Genomic DNA, 19,065 nt, shown 5'->3' on the forward strand with positions numbered 1-19,065 from the left:
AAAACAAGTAAAAATTCTTTCACAACATTCAGAATGTAACATCAACGATCCCTGTCTCAAAGGTTGACAACAGACTGAAGTCACAGCCAACCAAACAAGTTAAAGGGAACAGCTTTGCTGCTACAGTCACACCCATGAACATGGATAAAACCTGTTGTTGATTACCACAAACCATGACTCTACAGTAAAGCCATCTTGTGTCTGCTGTACTCAACGACACACTCTGGAATAGCGTCAATAACTTTAGCGGAAGAAGCACAGAGACAAAATGCTTTTTCTAAAGGACAAAGGGCTGTTTTGGCTACTTATGTATTGGGCACATAAGTAAAGACTGTGCTAAGCGTTTGACATGTAGGAGATGTGGTAAAGGTCATCCCACTGTCCTCCGTATTGATAGCAGAGACACAAATGGTTTAAGTCCAGAATCCTCTGGAGAGCCTTCCTCTCAGTAAAACATAATTCCTATAAAGACTTGTGGTCATACAGGGGGCAGGAAGAGACAGTGGATTACTTTCCATTCTGCCAGTTCAAATATAGTCCATTAAAGGTAGTTAATGACATATGGACATATGCATTTTTAGATCCTGGCAGTTCAGCAGCTTCTGTTAGGGGAACTTCATGCAAAGGCTCAATGTTGTTGGCAAAAGAACTCACTTTCTGTTGCAAACTGAACCTCACATCATGTGGTTCTTGTTCTCTGAAGAAGTTTGGATTTTGCTGTTTATTTTTCACTCTGAAGACTACTACACACATCCTAATTAAAGGTTAGTTTTCAGTTTAACCTCCAGGTTTCTCAGTACTCCATTTGTATTCCTTCCTTCCAACACTGAGAGTAGCCGTAGCTCAGGAGGTAGAACACATCATCTACTAACTGAAAAGCTGGATGCTCTAGTCTGCATGTCAAAGTATCTTTGGGTACGATACTGAACCCCATTCTGCTCTCCACTGCATTTATCTGTGTGTTACTGTTAGATAGAAAGCACGGAGGTGTAGAAAAAAGTGCCTGTGTGAATGAGGCATGTTATATAAAGCACTCTAAGTGCTCAGTAGAAAAGTGCTGTATAAGAAACAGTCCATTCACCACACTCAACAGACTGCAAACAGGTTTTTCTTTGGAGTTTAACTGAACAGGTGGCTCTTTAACATAAATCTCAGCCAAAGATGAAAAACAAAAATAACACTTGCAGCAAGTGGCTGTCTGTCCCTGATAACAGAAGCTGTTAGAAACAACTGTAAAGAGAATGGATGCTCTGGATAATCTCTGGGCAATGCCAGTCAATCTGAATGGTGCTGGAGCTCAAGCCCCACAAGGGTTTTATCATTGTTTCCTCTGTACTTTCTTGCACAAAGAAGTAACTGAGCTACTGGTCTTGAGGCTCCGTGATGCTCTTCTACAATCCTGTCCTGGTCTCCTCCTGGTGTTTCTAACACTCTCTACTGTGCCGAGCATTCTCACGCACAGAAAAAACACAGCAACCCTTCTTACAAATGCACCCAGACTCATCATCCTGGTTGAGTTGGACTACTTGTGCAACATGAATGGACTGCTTGTATCATCTCATGCTACCAGTGGTGACAAGTGAAGCGAGATCGATCAACTGCAGACCAGACAACAAACAACGGAGGCACCAGACAAGTGCAATCAAACGATGAGTTTATTAACACCGGAGAGGAACCATCAGCATATGTCTTCCTCTGACAAAAATACATTGAATTCTGGTTTTATAGCATAGAAAATTAACGCCCACACATACACGTCAACACAGGTCAAAAATACATTGTTTACAGACAAGGGTACATCATGTACATCTCTAATAACTATAAACAGACATGTAACTTCTCTTTTCTATAACACTTGCCTTTTAAGGTAATAAACTTCAAGCTTCAGGGTCTCTAAGGGCTAATAATTGACCCTCGTCATCAATCACTAAGTAGACTAAATTGCAGCAGGTCTCAAAAAGAAGCAGAAGACACTGGGGCCTTCGCTCAGGCCTGCTACTAGATTAATATGTGTATTGTAAGCATGCATGCAATTAACCTGCTATGTTCTCATCTTCCCTCAACATGTATCACCTGGACACTCTCACCAGTGAAGCTTAAAACCCTCTTGGATGGAACATCAACTCCAAATCAACATAGATATGCAATGTGTATAAAATGAACTAAACCTGTGAATAGAATGAATGTGATGACAAACATATTCAATGCAATATGAACCCTGTAAGAAATATTACTGATAAAATAATGCTGTAAAACATGTTCTTAATGCATTTATCATAAGGCAGATTATATGGTAGCAATAAAAGAATCTCTAAATCCCAACACAAGTAAAGTAGCAGAAAACAAAACCAGAGCCAATCAATCAGGATGAATTAGGAGAGAGCAATGGTCTTTGGCCACCTGTCCTCGGAGGTGGGCAGTTGTTTCATTGTCTTTCATGGTCAACCAGAACTGTACCTGTTATCAACTGTGTCTGGGTTGGAACATAACACTGATGTTTAAAGTGTCCAAACACCCTCAGGTGTCTGCAGCAGGGGAAACTTCACATATTCATTGTGCCTCTAGATTTATTTTACCCCTGGCTTAATTGTTAGATTTTTATTAATTTTAGTTCTGTTCTGTTTTTACCATTCATCAAAGGACATTTGGATCAGAACAACAGACCAAAAACAAAAAACCATTAGAAGCTTTCTCTAATGGTCTTCTTAAGAATTAAGTGTTGAGACACAAGAAATATGTGTGTCCTAACTGTTCAAGAGTTGAAATTGTTAAACTAAATTAAATCATTATCTAAGTTAAATGTAGTAATGCAGTATTACAGCAGTATTATGACATTAAGCAGTATGTATATGATAAGATCTGTAGTTCAGAGTATATCGTGAATACAATATCATTTTCTGGATATTTTTAACAAGGTACATTCATTAACTTTATTTCAAAAAGATTTTATTGCTAAGAAGCTTTGGAATCAGCAACCTCATCTGTACCTGGATGCTCTACGACCATCACACTCAACACTGGCACTCCACAGGGCTGTGTGCTGAGCCCGTTCCTCTATGACTGCAGACCTAGGTACGGATCCAACTCCATCACCATAAAAACCAAGCAGCAAAACCAAAGAGCTCATTGTGGACTTCAGGAGGGAGAAGACAGGCACCCATCTCCCCATCTACATAAATGGTGCAGCTGTTGAATGGGTTTCCAGCTTCAAGTTCTTGGGGACCCGCATCTCTGAGAGTCTGACCTGGTCAACTAACACCTCCAGCCTGGTCAAGAAGGCCCATCAGCGCCTCTCTTTCTTGAGGGCACTGAAGAAGAACCACCTGTCTACTGACATACTCGGTAACTTCTGAACCTTTCCATCCACACACCCCTATCCCTCCCAATGACCATGATCATGATAGTATAGTCTCTGTTATAGTGCGTACACTCATCACTATTACAGTCTGTTCAGAGTACTATATTCATAGCACTCTGTAGATCTGTTAACCACACAATGGTACATCTGTATATATGTAGCACATCTGTATATTTGCTCTCTGTATAGCAATATAAACATCTGTATACTTAACTTATTTGTACATAATATGTTCAGAACTATTCCAACCTTTTATACACTTATCTGTTATTGCTCTTGCACTTCTGATTAGATGCAAACTGTATTTCGTTACCCTGTATTTATACATGTGTAATGACAATAAAGTTGAATCCAAATCCTAATCTTAGAAAGAATGACTTAGAGTGTTTCTCTAACAGGAGGACACTCTTTAGACTAAATGATTAAACTCAGCACAGACTCACGGTGGAACCAGAATAAACTCTGAATCCAGGATAAAGAGTTTCAGTGAATGTGGTGTTGAAGGTGTGGAGGTGGATCAGAGTGTCAGAGGAGACTCTGTAGAAGGACAGAGTGCCAGCAGGACAGTCCACATACACTGCTGCTCTATTAGAGACGGAGGAGGAGGAGGAGATGGATGTTTTTATATTATTGTGACAGACACAATAAGGACCATCATCAGAGCAGAATAAACTCCAGGAGTGGTCATTCTTTCCAAACACACAGTTATTATTGACTCCTTTCCTTCTGATTCTTCTGTAACTCACTGCTATACGAACCTCTCCTCTCCACTCGATCTCCCAGTAACAGCGACCAGTCAGACCATCACTACACAGCAGCTGTAGACGATAACCAAATCTGTCTGGATGATCAGGATATGGCTGAACCTCCTTCACACGTGTCACCTTCCTGTTGTTGTCAGACAGTTGGAGGTTTTTGTGTACTGTGTTTGTGTCGATTGTGAGTTGACAGGAATCTGATGGAGAGAACAAACACAATCCAGCTGCAGTTATTGATCCATCATCTGTTCATTGATTGACACTTTGATGGTAAATGGTAAATGGCCTGTATTTGTATAGCGCTTTTACTAGCCCCGCCTAAGGACCCCAAAGCGCTTTACATACCCAGTCATTCACCCATTCACACACACATTCACACACTGGTGGAGGCAAGCTACAGTTGTAGCCACAGCTGCCCTGGGGCAGACTGACTTGATGATGACTCCTGACATCAGAGATGTGAATGAGTGATGTGACAGTTTGAAGATGGTTGAATGTGTGCTGCTTTGTTTTCATGAATCACATTAAAAACACACTTACACTTCCTCAGACCTGGTCTCAACCATCGGACTCCAGCAGGCTCCACCCTGAAAGGAGGAGGGGGGTCAGACCAACACAGTCTCTGTCAGCATGCACACATGGACTTACAGAATGGCTCCACCATTCTGTAAGTAAGTTGATCTTAAGACGAACATTTCAAGTGGAGAGAATATTTTATGATAATCAGGATCCTTCCATCTGAGTCATCACTTTTAAAGAGGTGCTGCTTCAGTCACGAGAGGAATAATCCATAGTGTTACGTGTCTGCAGGCTGCATGTTTTCTTTCCCTCTCCTTTTATTTGCCATTCCCTTAGGTACACAGACTGCAGGCTTATGTCAATTTGGGGATCTCCAGCTAATTGGAGGAAGGAGGCTCTGATTGGACAAACCAGGAGTGCACACCTTGATAAGGAGACTCACCTGTGGCTGGGCGCGGCTCTCTTCCCTTCTTCGAATTGTTTGGCACATGTGTAAAGCTCCTCTGCTGTATTTCTTTTGTTTGATGGTTGTGGTGGGAGTAAAGTGGACTAGGTAAGTTTGGGGACCCCATACACTTACTCACGTAGAGTATTTTTGTTAGAAACACTAGGTAAGTAGGTTGGTGCCACCCATGTAATTTTGAGCTTGTTTTGAGTTGAGGTTTAGGGTCTTTTCCCCCTGTTTTTGTTTTTCTAGGATAATAGCTCAGCTAAGTTTTGGTTTTGTCTTTTTGGTGTTTTTTTTTGGCACAACCTAACTGTCCCTTTCTCCGCCACATTTGTTGTTTGAATTTGGGTTATTTATTTTGTGAGAACACTGCCATTAAACTTTTTTATAACACCTGTACCGGGTTTCCATAGTTGTTGTGTTATCCCCTCCTGCCCTCGAGGAGACAAAACACAAGTGGGGGCTCGTCCGGGATCTATTTTCCGGAGCTGTAGACGACTCTGGTGTTTGGTACAATGTTACTGCCTTGTATTTAAGTATGGATTTCGACTTACAAGATTTTATTCATGCTCCGAGTTCTGAGAAGTTTGAGTTATGTCGTAAAGATGACTTGTTGAGAATTGCGGAACACTTTGATAGTCCAGTAAAAAAATATTGTGCAAAAATAGAAATTAAGATTATTTTTATTTTTATTTTTTATTTTTGTTATCCCCTCCTGCCCTCGAGGAGACGTAACAATAGATTATTTATTAGAAACATGTATTAGAAAAGAAATGTGTGATTTCCTGCTGTTGCACAGCTTTGAGGAGGCCGCCTCTTCATGAGCTTCTAAAACGTTTTATGCAGATAGGGTCATCAGTTAGCAATTTTTATTCTCTGTTCTTCCTGTTTTCTTTCAAAGGACATTAACCAATCACTAAGTGACCTGTTTGTTAAAGGTTCAGCAAAAATCCCACACATCTGTTAGAAACATCTATCCATCCATCCCTTTTCTGATGTGTATCTGGATTGGGGTTGTGGGGAAGGCAGTCTAAATAGAGATGCTCAGATCTCTCTCTCCCCAGCCACCTCCTCCAGTTCTTCTGGGGGACACCAAGGTGTTCCCAAGCCAGTCAGAGAAATGTAAACTTTCCAGCCTGTGCCAGATCTGCCCTGGGACCCCCTCCAAGTGGGATATGCCTAGAACATCTCACCCTTGGATAAATATATAGCTAATGTTTGCTTATATGCACCAAGTACAGCCTTGTCCACCCCAGCTGTAAAACTCAAAAACCAGTCCTATTTGTTATCATCTATCGTCAGCTCAGATAAAATAATTATTGTGGGTGATTTTAACATCCATGTAGATTACTAGTATTTACTGTTATATTCCCATAGATCATCGTGATGTTGTTTATTATGTTGCTCTTTTTTTTTCCCTTCTCCTTGTAAACTATTTTCTTTCTCAACAGGTGATCCAGGTGATTGATATATGTATTTTTTGTCTGCTTATTTTGTTGGTTTTTGTTTTTTGCCCTTTATCCCCGTCCCTCTTCCCCGTTGTTTTTCTTTCCCTCTTTCTTTCTCCTCTTTCTTTTCCCCAGTCAAGTCTGTCCCGTATTTAGCATGTGAAAATAAAATAAACAATAAAAGGTGACTCAAATAGACCATTACGGCAAGGCTGGGATGGTCCATTTGGTAAAGTAAATCCATTGGGCATCTTTCTTCGCCTTTAGACAATAATGCTGATGGCAAAAGAGCCAAATGGGACAGGCAAAAAAAACAAACCAAACAAAACAAAACAAAAAACATCCATGTAGATGCTAAATGACATCCTCAACATGCCATTTAATCTGTTATTAGACTCAATTGGCTTCTCTCAAAATGTAAAAGAACCCACCCACCACTTTAATCACACTCTAGATCTTGTTTTAACATATGGCATAGAAACTGAACATTTAACAGTGTTTCCTGAAAACCCTCTGCTGTCTGATCATTTCCTGATAACATTTACATTTACAATAATTGATAACACAGCAGTGGGGAGTAGACTTCATCACAGTAGATGTCTTTCTAAAAGTGCTGTAACTAAGTTTAAGAATATAATCCACCCACTGTTATCATCTTCAATGCCCTGTACCAACATAGAGCAGAGCAGCTACCTGAACTCTACTCCAACAGAGGTCGATTATCTTGTTAATAATTTTACCTCCTCACTACGTATGACTCTGGATACTGTAGCTCCTGTGAAAACTAAGGCCTCAAATCAGAAGTACATGACTCCGTGGTATAATTCCAAAACAGGTAGCCTAAATCAGAAAACTCGTAAGCTGGAGAGGAAATGGCGTGTCACAAATTTAGAAGATCATCATTTAGCCTGGACAAATACTTTGCTGCTTTATAAGAAAGCCCTCCGTAAAGCTAGAACATCTTACTAATCATCACTGATTGAAGAAAATAAGAACAACCCTAGGTTTCTCTTCAGCACTGTAGCCAGGTGGACAAAAAGTCAGCTCTGTTGAGCCAACCATCCCTTTAGCATTAACTAGTAAGAATTTTTGAATTTCTTCACAAATAAAATTTTAATCATTAGAGAAAAAATACCCGAGTGTGGACACTGACGAGGAGATGGAATTAACTTTAATGAATAACGAGCCTTTGTTTGGGGATTATAAGAGAGCATATAGAAATTAAGCAAACAGGCTGAGACCAAACTAAGAGAACTATGAATAAACTATGACAAGACTAGAGAGACTGTGAAAGCTATGAACGCTGAAAATACTATAAAACATGAAGGGAAACTATGAAGTATAAAACTAGACATGGGGAAGGGAACACAGACGACACCACACTGAACACAGGAAGATGGAGGGCTTAAATACACACACATGAGGTGATCAGGGGAAGTGGAGACACATGAGGAAACAGCTGACTGGAATGAACATAATGATGTCACAGTGGAAGTGAAAACTAAGTACATAGAGCATGGAAACAAGACTTCCAAAATAGACAGGAAACATTGCGAGACGATGACATGACATGAATTTAACAAGCACCACAGAGACATAAAACATGTCAGGTAGACATGAAGCAGGGAGACTTAGAACAGGGGAGAAGACACAAAAGGATCTGCAGAGCAAAGGACTAACACAGCAATCTAGGCATGGTAACACTTAATAAGGTAAACTAAACTCAAACTAGAACATGAATGGAAAACAAAATACAATAAAACTCAAACACTGGGTCACACGACCCAGTACCGTGACTGATATTCATTTAGACTCTTTTTCTCCAATTGATCTTTCTGAGTTAACTTCAATAATTACTTCCTCCAAACCATCAATGTGTCTTTTAGACCCCATTACCACAAAACTGCTCAAAGAAGTCCTGCCACTAATTGTGTCTGTGAAGGTTCTCAGTCATCCAGGTCATCGTAGTCAAAGGAGTTTGCAAAGAAAAGCGTCTGGACTTCTTTGAGTTGCTTGAAGACGTTTCACCTCTCATCCGAGAAGCTTCTTCAGTTCTAAGGTCAAATGGCCGAGAGTCCCAGATTTAAACCCAGTGGGAGTATCCCCCCAAGGAGGGACAAAGGACCCCCTGGTGATCCTCTAATCACATGCGCCAAGGTGTGAAAGTGGGTGTGGGACCTAATCAGCCAGGGTTTAGGGTGAGCTCATCGTGAAACCTGGCCCCACCCTATCATGTGATTTCCTGAGGTCAGATGGCCCAGGATTTGAGTGGGCGTTAAGGTGTCTGGGGAGGGAACTCAAAACTGGATTATAGATTACAGTTTTGAGTTCCCTTCCCAGACACCTTAACGCCCGCTCACACCCTGGGCCATCTGACCTCAGGAAATCACATGATAGGGTGGGGCTAGGTTTCACAATGAGCTCACCCGAAACCCTGGCTGATTAGGTCCCACACCCACTTTCACACCTTGGCGCATGTGATTAGAGGATCACCAGGGGGTCCTTTGTCCCTCCTTGGGGGGATACTCCCACTGGGTTTAAATCTGGGACTCTCGGCCATTTGACCTTAGAACTGAAGAAGCTTCTCGGATGAGAGGTGAAACGTCTTCAAGCAACTCAAAGAAGTCCAGACGCTTTTCTTTGCAAACTCCTTTGACCCTGCCACTAATTAATGCTTCAATCTTAAATATGATCAACCTATCTCTAATAATTGGCTATGTACCACAGGCCTTCAAGCTGGCAGCAGTTAAACCTCTACTTGAAAAGCCAACTCCAAACCCAGCTGTCTTAGCTAATTATAGGCCAATCTCCAACCTTCCTTTCATATCAAAAATTCTTGAAAGGGTAGTTGTCAAACAACTAACAGATCATCTGAAGAGGAATGGCTTATTTGAAGAGTTTCAGAGCTCGTCACAGCACAGAAACAGCTTTAGTGAAGGTTACAAATGATCTTCTTATGGCCTCTGACAGTGGACTCAACTCTGTGCTTGTCCTGCTAGACCTCAGTGCAGCGTTCGATACTGATGACCATAATATCCAATTAGAGCGATTAGAACATGCTGTAGGTATTACAGGTACTGCGCTGCAGTGGTTTGTATCATATCTATCTAATAGACTCCAATTTGTACATGTAAATGGAGAGTCCTCTTCACACACTGAGGTTAATTATGGTGTTCCACAGGGTTCAGTGCTAGGACCAATTCTGTTTACATTATACATGCTTCCCTTAGTCAGCATCATTAGAAGACATAGCATAAATTTTCACTGCTATGCAGATGACACGCAGCTCTATCTATCTATGAAGCCAGATAACACACACCAATTAGTTAAACTGCAGGAATGTCTTAAAGACATTAAGACCTGGATGCCCGCTACCTTTCTGCTTCTTAATTCAGATAAAACTGAGGTTATTGTACTCGGCCCTGAAAATCTTAGAAATATGGTATCTAACCAGATTCTTACTCCGGATGGCATTACCTTGGCCTCCAGTAACACTATTAGGAACCTTGGATTAGAAATATCCTGTCTCAGAGTGATGCTGAAAAAGTAGTTCATGCATTTATTACTTCCAGGCTTGACTACTGTAATTCATTATTATCAGGATGTCCTAAAAACTCCCTGAAAAGCCTTCAGTTAATCCAAAATGCTGCAGCAAGGACTAGAAACTGACAGGGACTAGAAAAAGAGAGCAGATTTCTCCTGTATTGGCTTCCCTTCATTGGCTTCCTGTTAAATCCAGAATTCAATTCAAAATCCTGCTCCTCACATACAAGGTCCTAAATAATCAGGCCCCATCTTATCTTAATGACCTTGTAGCACCATATCACCCTATTAGAGCACTTTGCTCTCACAATGCAGGCTTACTTGTTGTTCCTAGAGTATTTAAAAGCAGAACGGGAGGCAGAGCCTTCAGTTTTCAGGCCCCTCTTCTGTGGAACCAGCTTCCAGTTTGGATTCAGGAGACAGTCACTATCTCTACTTTTAAGATTAGGCTTCAAACTTTCCTTTTTGCTAAAGCATATAGTTAGGGCTGGACCAGGTGACCCTGAATCCTCCCTTAGTTATGCTGCAATAGGCATAGGCTGCTGGGGGACTCCCATAATGCACTGAGGTTTTCCTTTTCAGTCACTCACTATGTGTTAATAGACCTCTCTGCATTGAATCGTACTTGTTATTAATCTCTGTCTCTCTTCCACAGCATGTCTTTATTCTGTCTTCCTTCTCTCACCCCAACCGGTCGCAGCAGATGGCCCCAACCCTCCCTGAGCCTGGTTCTGCCGGAGGTTCTTCCTGTTAAAAGGGCGTTTTCCTTCCCACTGTCACCAAAGTGCTTGCTCATAGGGAGTCATGTGATTGTTGGGTTTTTCTCTGTATGTATTATTGTAGGGTCTACCTTACAATATAAAGCGCCTTGAGGCAACTGTTGTTGTGATTTGGTGCTATATAAATAAAATTGAATTGAATTGAATTGCACTGAGAGAAGCCCGACTATATCTAGCCAGAATCTTTTGGCCTTAAGCACTGGCTCAGGATCCTTCCTCATCAGAGAGGTGATGTTCTATGGACCCAAAGCCAGTTTAAACAACCAGGAATCAGACTGCCAAGGCCTCACATTCAACCCTCACCTGATCCACACTTCAATTCAATTCAATTCAATTCAATTTTATTTATATAGCGCCAAATCACAACAAAAGTCGCCTCAAGGCGCTTTATATTGTACAGTAGATAGCACAATAATAAATACAGAGAAAAGCCCAACAATCATATGACCCCCTATGAGCAAGCACTTTGGCGACAGTGGGAAGGAAAAACTCCCTTTTAACAGGAAGAAACCTCCGGCAGAACCAGGCTCAGGGAGGGGCGGCCATCTGCTGCGACCGGTTGGGGTGAAGAAGGAAAACAGGATAAAGACATGCTGTGGAAGAGAGACAGAGATTAATAACAGATATGATTCGATGCAGAGAGGTCTATTAACACATAGTGAGTGAGAAAGGTGAGTGGAAGGGAAAAACTCAATGCATCATGGGAATCCCCGGCAGCCTATGTCTATTGCAGCATAACTAAGGGAGGATTCAGGGTCACCTGGTCCAGCCCTAACTATATGCTTTAGCAAAAAGGAAAGTTTTAAGCCTAATCTTGAAAGTAGAGATAGTGTCTGTCTCCCGAATCCAAACTGGAAGCTGGTTCCACAGAAGAGGGGCCTGAAAACTGAAGGCTCTGCCTCCCATTCTACTTTTAAATACTCTAGGAACAACAAGTAAGCCTGCAGAGCGAGAGCGAAGTGCTCTAATGGGGTGATATGGTACTACAAGATCATTAAGATAAGATGGGGCCTGATTATTTAAGACTTTGTATGTGAGGAGCAGGATTTTGAATTCAATTCTGGATTCAACAGGAAGCCAATGAAGGGAAGCCAAAACAGGAGAAATATGCTCTCTCTTTCTAGTCCCTGTCAGTACCCTTGCTGCAGCATTTTGGATCAGCTGAAGGCTTTTCAGTGAGTTTTTAGGACATCCTGATAATAAAGAATTACAGTAGTCCAGCCTGGAAGTAATAAATGCATGAACTACTTTTTCAGCATCACTCTGAGACAGGATATTTCTAATTTTAGAGATGTTGCGCAAATGGAAGAAAGCAGTCTTACATATTTGTTTAATATGTGCATTGAAGGACATGTCCTGGTCAAAAATGACTCCAAGGTTCCTCACAGTGTTACTGGAGGCCGAGGTAATGCCATCCAGAGTAAGAATCTGCTTAGATACCATAGTTCTTCACTAGACCCTTATGCATTTTACCCTCTGTCACACTTTGTTGTGATTATTTAAGACTACCCATTCACGTAAACTCCTTTTTATAATAGACATTTGGCTCCACAGATCCCTCCCCTTCAACTGGTTGTCCTTCCTCTACCTGGTTCTGCCACTTCCTTCCCACTGTCACCAAGTGCTTGCTCATCAGGGGTCGTCCCATTCTTGCGGTTTTCTCTGTATCATTGTATGGTCTGTACCGCACAATACAAAGTGCCTTGAAGTGACTTTTGTTGTGATTTGGGACTATATAATTGGAATAACACTGAATTGAATCGAATTGAATTGATTTGAATTTAATTTAATTAAGGAGTGCTGAGTCAGGTGTGAATCTCTCCAAAAGCAGAGTCATCTGTATTGTGGGCATAAAATGTCAGGCTTTTTTCCAGTCCATCATAAACATCTGCAAAAGTAAAATTTTCAAATGAAACAAACAAATGTGGCGACACTGCAGGGGACACGGCATGTGTCCTCTTCATGTGTTCATGCCACACCAACATCTGCATCATCCTCCTCTATCAGGCATTCTCTCCATACCTGAGAGTGTCCAGTCTCCATTGTGAATCCTTCAGACCAGCCGAGAGCAGCTGTATTCCAGAATGGCCTGGATGATTGTAGCTCAGGTCTAACACTCTCAAATGGGAGGGGTTGGAGTTCAGAGCTGAGACCAGAGAGGTACAGCCTTCTTCTGTTATCATACAACCAGGCACACTGCAGGAAATAAATAAAAAAATTAATTCTTATGTTATTGTTTACGTTGTACAGCACTTTGGTCAACTATCTGTTGTTATTAAATGTGCTTTATAAATAAATGTATAAATGAAATGAAATCAAATTTAATGTTTCCCTAAAAAGAATGAGTTCTTAGGACCCATTCTTTATTTTTTAAATATTTATTTTGACCAAAGTGTACCTGGAAAAATCTAATTAAAAATAAAATAAAATAAAACACATTAACATCAACAAACCGGTAAGAAAATTTAAAAATATAAAAAAATTAAAAATAAATGAATAAAAGGGTAACTCTCATTCAGTATAAAAAGCCAAGGAGAAGAAATATGTTTTAAGATAAGATTTAAAAGGAGTGACAGTTGGGGCCTTTGGAGAGGTAGATCGTTCCACATATTCGGTGCCACAACCGCAAATCCCCAATCCCCTCTATGAACCATTCTAGACTTAAAGGAGCAAATGATCACGTGATCGAAGGACTCTAGAGGGCATATAAAGCTGCAAAAGATCAGACAAATAGTCTGGTGCTTGGCCATTTAGCACTTTATAAGTCAAAAGTAAGATTTTAAATTTAATTCTGAAACACACTGGAAGCCAATGAAGAGAGGCAAGCACCGGGGTAATATGTTGGTGTCTCTTCACATGGGTCAAAAGGCAGCTGCAGCGTTATGTACAAGTTGGAGCCGTGCCAGGCTGGACTGACTTACACCAACATATAGCGAATTACAGTAGTCCAGTTGAAAAAGGACGAACGCATGGATTGCTCGTTCCAGGTTTGTAAAGGACTAAAATGATCTCACCTTGGATAGGCTGAAGAACTGAATTTATTTGTTTCTCAAATGTAAGTTTGTTATTCAAGAAAACCTCCAGATTTATTATGTGTCTTTTAACAACAGCAACTGGACTTCTTTAAGTTGCTTGAAGACGTTTCACCTCTCATCCGAGAAGCTTCTTCAGTTCTAAGGTCAAATGGCCGAGAGTCCCAGATTTAAACCCAGTGGGAGTATCCCCCCAAGGAGGGACAAAGGACCCCCTGGTGATCCTCTAATCACATGCGCCAAGGTGTGAAAGTGGGTGTGGGACCTAATCAGCCAGGGTTTCGGGTGAGCTCATTGTGAAACCTAGCCCCACCCTATCATGTGATTTCCTGAGGTCAGATGGCCCAGGGTGTGAGCGGGCGTTAAGGTGTCTGGGAAGGGATCTCAAAACTGGATTATAGATAGCAGACAGTTGGTGTCGTAAACCACCGCCTCTGTTCAAAGATGGTCGCTCACAATGGACATAAATGGCTTCTTTCACTCCTCTTTCAAACCGTCCGTCTTTTCTGTCCAAAATGTGAACATTGGCATCCTCGAAAGAGTGACCTTTGTCCTTTAGATGCAGATGGACCGCCGAGTCTTGTCCCGTGGAGGTGGCTCTTATATGTTGTGCAATTGCGCTTGTAAGATAAAATAACTCTTTATTGTCATTGCACAGTCATACATAGTACAATAGTACAATGAAACTGGAAAACTGTCCTACGTCGGCACTACATATAACACAACATGACACGATACATGACACAACATGACACATCACAACGCAACACAAACAACACAACACAGTATATTACCTTAGTAATAAAAAAAGAATAATAAGTGTATTTGTATTGCACACTGTTATTATTGCACATTAATTATTATTGCACCTTGTTATAAATATAAATATTATTATTGTTTTTGTTTTTACCGTTGTTACCTCCCCCCCCAAAAAGTCCAGGGAGGTAGCCAATCATGTCAGCTATTTGCATTGATTAGAGCTATTGCCCTGTTTTAAAAGCTGTCCTTGAGTCTATTTGTTCGGGACCTCAGCAGCCGGGACCTCCTGCCAGATGGCAGCAGCTTAAACACCTGGTGTCCTGGGTGTGTACAGTCCCGTAGGATGTTGCGTGCCCTCTTGAGACAGGGAGTGCTGTACAGGTCCTTCAGGGAGGGAAGAGAATGTCCAATGATATTTTGGGCCATATTGATGACCCTCTGGAGTGCCTTTCTGTGTGCTGTCGTGCAGCTGGAGAACCATACACCGGTGCAATATGTCAGCATACTTTCAATGGAGCAGCAGTAGAAGATGGTCAGCAGCTCCTTCTTCGGGTCCATTTTTCTGAGGATTCCTCAGAAAAATGGTTAAGACTACATCAAGGACAACCATGGTTTCATCTGGATCCAGGGTAAGTTTCTGGACCTTGTCGGTGAAGTCGGTGGAATTCTTGATGTGAAGTGGGGTGTTCCCCACAAGTGGTGCTATGATGGTAGCAAGGTGTTTCCTTTTTTTTTTTATATACATATTTTTATATATACATATATATATATATATATATATATATATATATATATACACACACACACACATATATATACATACATATATATATATATATATGTACACATATATATACACACACGGGAGTGTGTATATATACGTCCGTACATAGCCCCAAGTGCGATAGGAGAAGGATCGTTGAGTGCGAGAGGAACTGACCTGAAAAATAGGATCATGGCCAAGCTTGAAACCTGGATCCCCCGTAGCCGGTTACCAAGATTACGTGAAGTACCCTCAGGTCTGCTAGATGATGTGAATGCAGCACTACGGACGATACCTACAACCACGATTACCGACACTAACAAGCTGATCTACAATATGGCAGCAGTGATCAGTGAGATGCTTGGCTATAAGTTGAACAGCCACAAGGGGCAGTACCCTCCATGGAGAAGGAGGCTAGAGGGCAAGATTAAAGTAGCACGGAGGGAGGTTAGCCAACTATCGGAGTTGCAGAAAGGTGCGACAAAGAAGGTGCATAAGAAATACAGCAAGCTGTCCATACCTGAGGCCTTGGAAACTGCCAAGCAAAGACTCACAGCCTTGGCCAGCCGCTTGAGGAGGTGCACCAGAGAGATAGAAGGCAGGAGAATAAACCAACTGTTCTCCACAGAACCAGCAAAGGTGTACTCTCAGTGGCAAGGCACAATAAGAGAACAGCACCACCAAGGCTGGAGATGGAGCAATACTGGAAGAGCATATGGGAGAAGGACGCAACCCATAGCGGCAATGCTCAGTGGCTAGTGGATCTGAGGGCAGACCATAGCGACCTCCCTGAACAGGGTCCAGTAACCATCACAGTGGCAGATAGCCAAGAAAGGGTTTCCAGTATGAAGAGTTGGACAGCACCAGGGCCCGACATGGTTCACGCCTACTGGCTGAAGAAGCTGACTGCACTCAATGAGCGTCTGGCAGCACAAATGAACCAGCTGCTAGTTAACGAGAGACACCCGGAATGGCTAACCGAAGGTCGGAGGGTCCTGATCCCCAAGGACCGGTCCCATCCAACTACCGACCAATAACCTGCCTCAGCACTACATGGAAGCTCCTGTCAGGCATCATATCAGCTAAGATGAACAGGCACATGGGTCAATACATGAGCGGGGCACAGAAAGGAATTGGCAAGAATACCAGAGGCACAAAACACCAGCTACTGGTAGACAGAACAGTCAGCCGAGACTGCAAGACCAGACTGACCAACCTGTGCACTGCCTGGATTGATTACAAGAAGGCCTATGACTCAATGCCCCACAGCTGGATCCTGGAATGCATAGAATTGTACAAGATCAACAGGACCCTAAGAGCCTTCATCAGGAACTCAATGGGGATGTGGCGTACAACACTAGAGGCCAACTCCAAGCCCATAGCACAAGTCACCATCAAGTGCGGCATCTACCAAGGAGATGCTCTGTCCCCACTGCTGTTCTGCATAGGCCTGAACCCCCTCAGTGAGATCATTAACAAGACTGGCTACGGATACCGACTACGGAACGGAGCAGTTGTCAGCCACATCCTGTACATGGATGACATCAAGCTGTATGCCAAGAGTGAACGAGACATCAATTCACTGATCCACACTACCAGGCTATACAGCAATGACATTGGAATGTCGTTCGGACTGGAGAAGTGTAGTCGGATGGTAACAAAGAGAGGGAAGGTAGTCAGAACTGAGGGGATTGAACTATGTAAGGAGTAGGAGGATATTTTGCTGCTATTATTTGCTGCTATTTCTATAATCATCATTACCATTCTATTAATAACACTATTGATATTGCATTCAGATGTTCAAACATATTGGTATCATATTAGTCTTTATTACAGGTCCAGTAAGAACCATTTTAAACTGTTGAGTTGAATCTATAATCTTAAAATGTTTATAGGCAGATTACATTGCATTATTTGAAAGGCTCACCTCTGAATATAATCTGGGCCTAAAGGTCTTGACAGGAAACTGCAGGTTTGCAGAGTATGCTTTGCAGGAAATGAAACCGAAAGCAGAGTCTCAGGAGACTCTCACTGGTTTATTCTCTGTTATCTTTTATTCATTTATATCTTTGGATTAAGCTTTTAGTAGAGGTTCTTGATTAAAAACATTTATTTAATAGATTACATATACATAGTTTCAGTTAGGTTAGAAGCCACTCTCATATGGCTTCTGTCTCTCTGTCTGGTTATGAGCCAGCGCAGGCGAGGTGAGAGGTGAAACTGAGTTCATCTAAGGCTGACATATATACACACAGCAGTTAGAAGCATTCATATCTTTTCTTGTAAACTGCAAGTTGTGCCTGCAAAAAGAGCTGTTTGTGCAGAACGTGTGTTTGATGTTCCAATAAGATAAGCGCGGCCAGGACAGCGACAGGATGCACCTGCCGTGGCGACGTTCTTTTCTGACTGTGTTAAAAGTTGTTGTGGTTTTTGAAACTGATGTATGTAATTGTATCTGATGACGCATGAGGGGGCGTTAACCCTGATGAATCAAAAGCAATCTGAAGTGTCTTTTTGGGTGGAGATCTACTACTGACGTGTTGCAGTGTAGACCTCACCACGTGTGTCATTAAAATCTACGTTCTGATCTTACTTCTTGGACCAGAGTGATTATTTGGGATTACCTCCTATCTCCCCCTAACTTTGAACTCTTAACAACTACCAGAAGGCAACATTGCAGACATAGAGGACAGTTACAAGTACCTGGGGATCCCGCAGGCGAATGGGAACCATGAAGAGGCCGCTAGAAAAGCTGCAACCACCAAGTACCTGCAGAGGGTCAGGCAAGTCCTGGGGAGTCAGCTGAACGGTAAGAACAAGATCCGGGCCATCAACACCTACGCCCTGCCCCTGATCAGGTACCCTGCTGGGGTAATAGACTGGCCAAAGGAGGAGATAGAAGCCACTGACATAAAGACAAGAAAGCTCCTTACCATGCATGGAGGGTTTCACCCCAAGTCCAGCACCCTGAGGCTGTACACTAAGCGGAAGGAAGGGGGCTGGGGACTGGTGAGTGTCAGCACCACAGTCCAGGATGAGACAAGAAACATCCACGAATACATCACGAAGATGGCCCCAACTGACAGCGTGCTCAGTGAATACCTCAGGCAGCAGAAACCCAAGAAAGAGGAGGGAGACGAGGAACCATCATGGAAGGACAGGCCCCTGCATGGTATGTACCACCGGCAGATAGAGGGGGTGGCTGATATCCAGAAATCCTACCAGTGGCTGGACAAAGCTGGACTGAAAGACAGCACAGAGGCACTAATCATGGCAGCACAAGAACAAGCTCTGAGTACAAGATCCATAGAGGCTGGGGTCTATCACACCAGGCAAGACCCCAGGTGCAGGCTGTGTAAAGATGCCCCAGAGACAATCCAGCACATAACAGCAGGGTGCAAGATGCTAGCAGGCAAGGCATACATGGAATGCCATAACCAAGTGGCCGGCATAGTGTACAGGAACATCTGTGCCGAGTATAACCTGGATGTCCCGAGGTCAAAATGGGAGATGCCCCCAAGGGTGGTGGAGAATGACCGAGCTAAGATTCTGTGGTACTTCCAGATACAGACGGACAAAATGGTGGTGGCTAACCAACCGGACATAGTGGTGGTAGACAAACAGAAGAAGACGGCTGTAGTGATCGATGTAGCGGTTC

General features: G+C 42.4%; 2 protein-coding genes across 2 annotated transcripts in view; both read right to left on the reverse strand.

Moving 5' to 3' along the window:
- The window catches only part of LOC109199848 (uncharacterized), an 827,125-nt gene that overhangs the window by 27,392 nt on the left and 780,668 nt on the right, over positions 1-19,065 (reverse strand). The window lies entirely within an intron of this gene.
- The window catches only part of LOC109199852 (NLR family CARD domain-containing protein 3-like), a 54,802-nt gene continuing 39,854 nt past the window's right edge, over positions 4,118-19,065 (reverse strand). Inside the window, exons 6-7 of the mRNA XM_025898745.1 lie at positions 12,876-13,049; positions 4,118-4,313 (exon numbers count right to left, since the gene is read on the reverse strand). Coding sequence (XP_025754530.1) covers positions 4,256-4,313; positions 12,876-13,049 — 232 coding nt within the window. The 3' untranslated portion in view covers positions 4,118-4,255. The remainder of the gene's footprint in view (positions 4,314-12,875; positions 13,050-19,065) is intronic.

This window comes from Oreochromis niloticus, linkage group LG15, assembly GCF_001858045.2.
Source record: "Oreochromis niloticus isolate F11D_XX linkage group LG15, O_niloticus_UMD_NMBU, whole genome shotgun sequence".
In the NCBI taxonomy this organism is placed as follows: Eukaryota; Metazoa; Chordata; class Actinopteri; order Cichliformes; family Cichlidae; genus Oreochromis; species Oreochromis niloticus.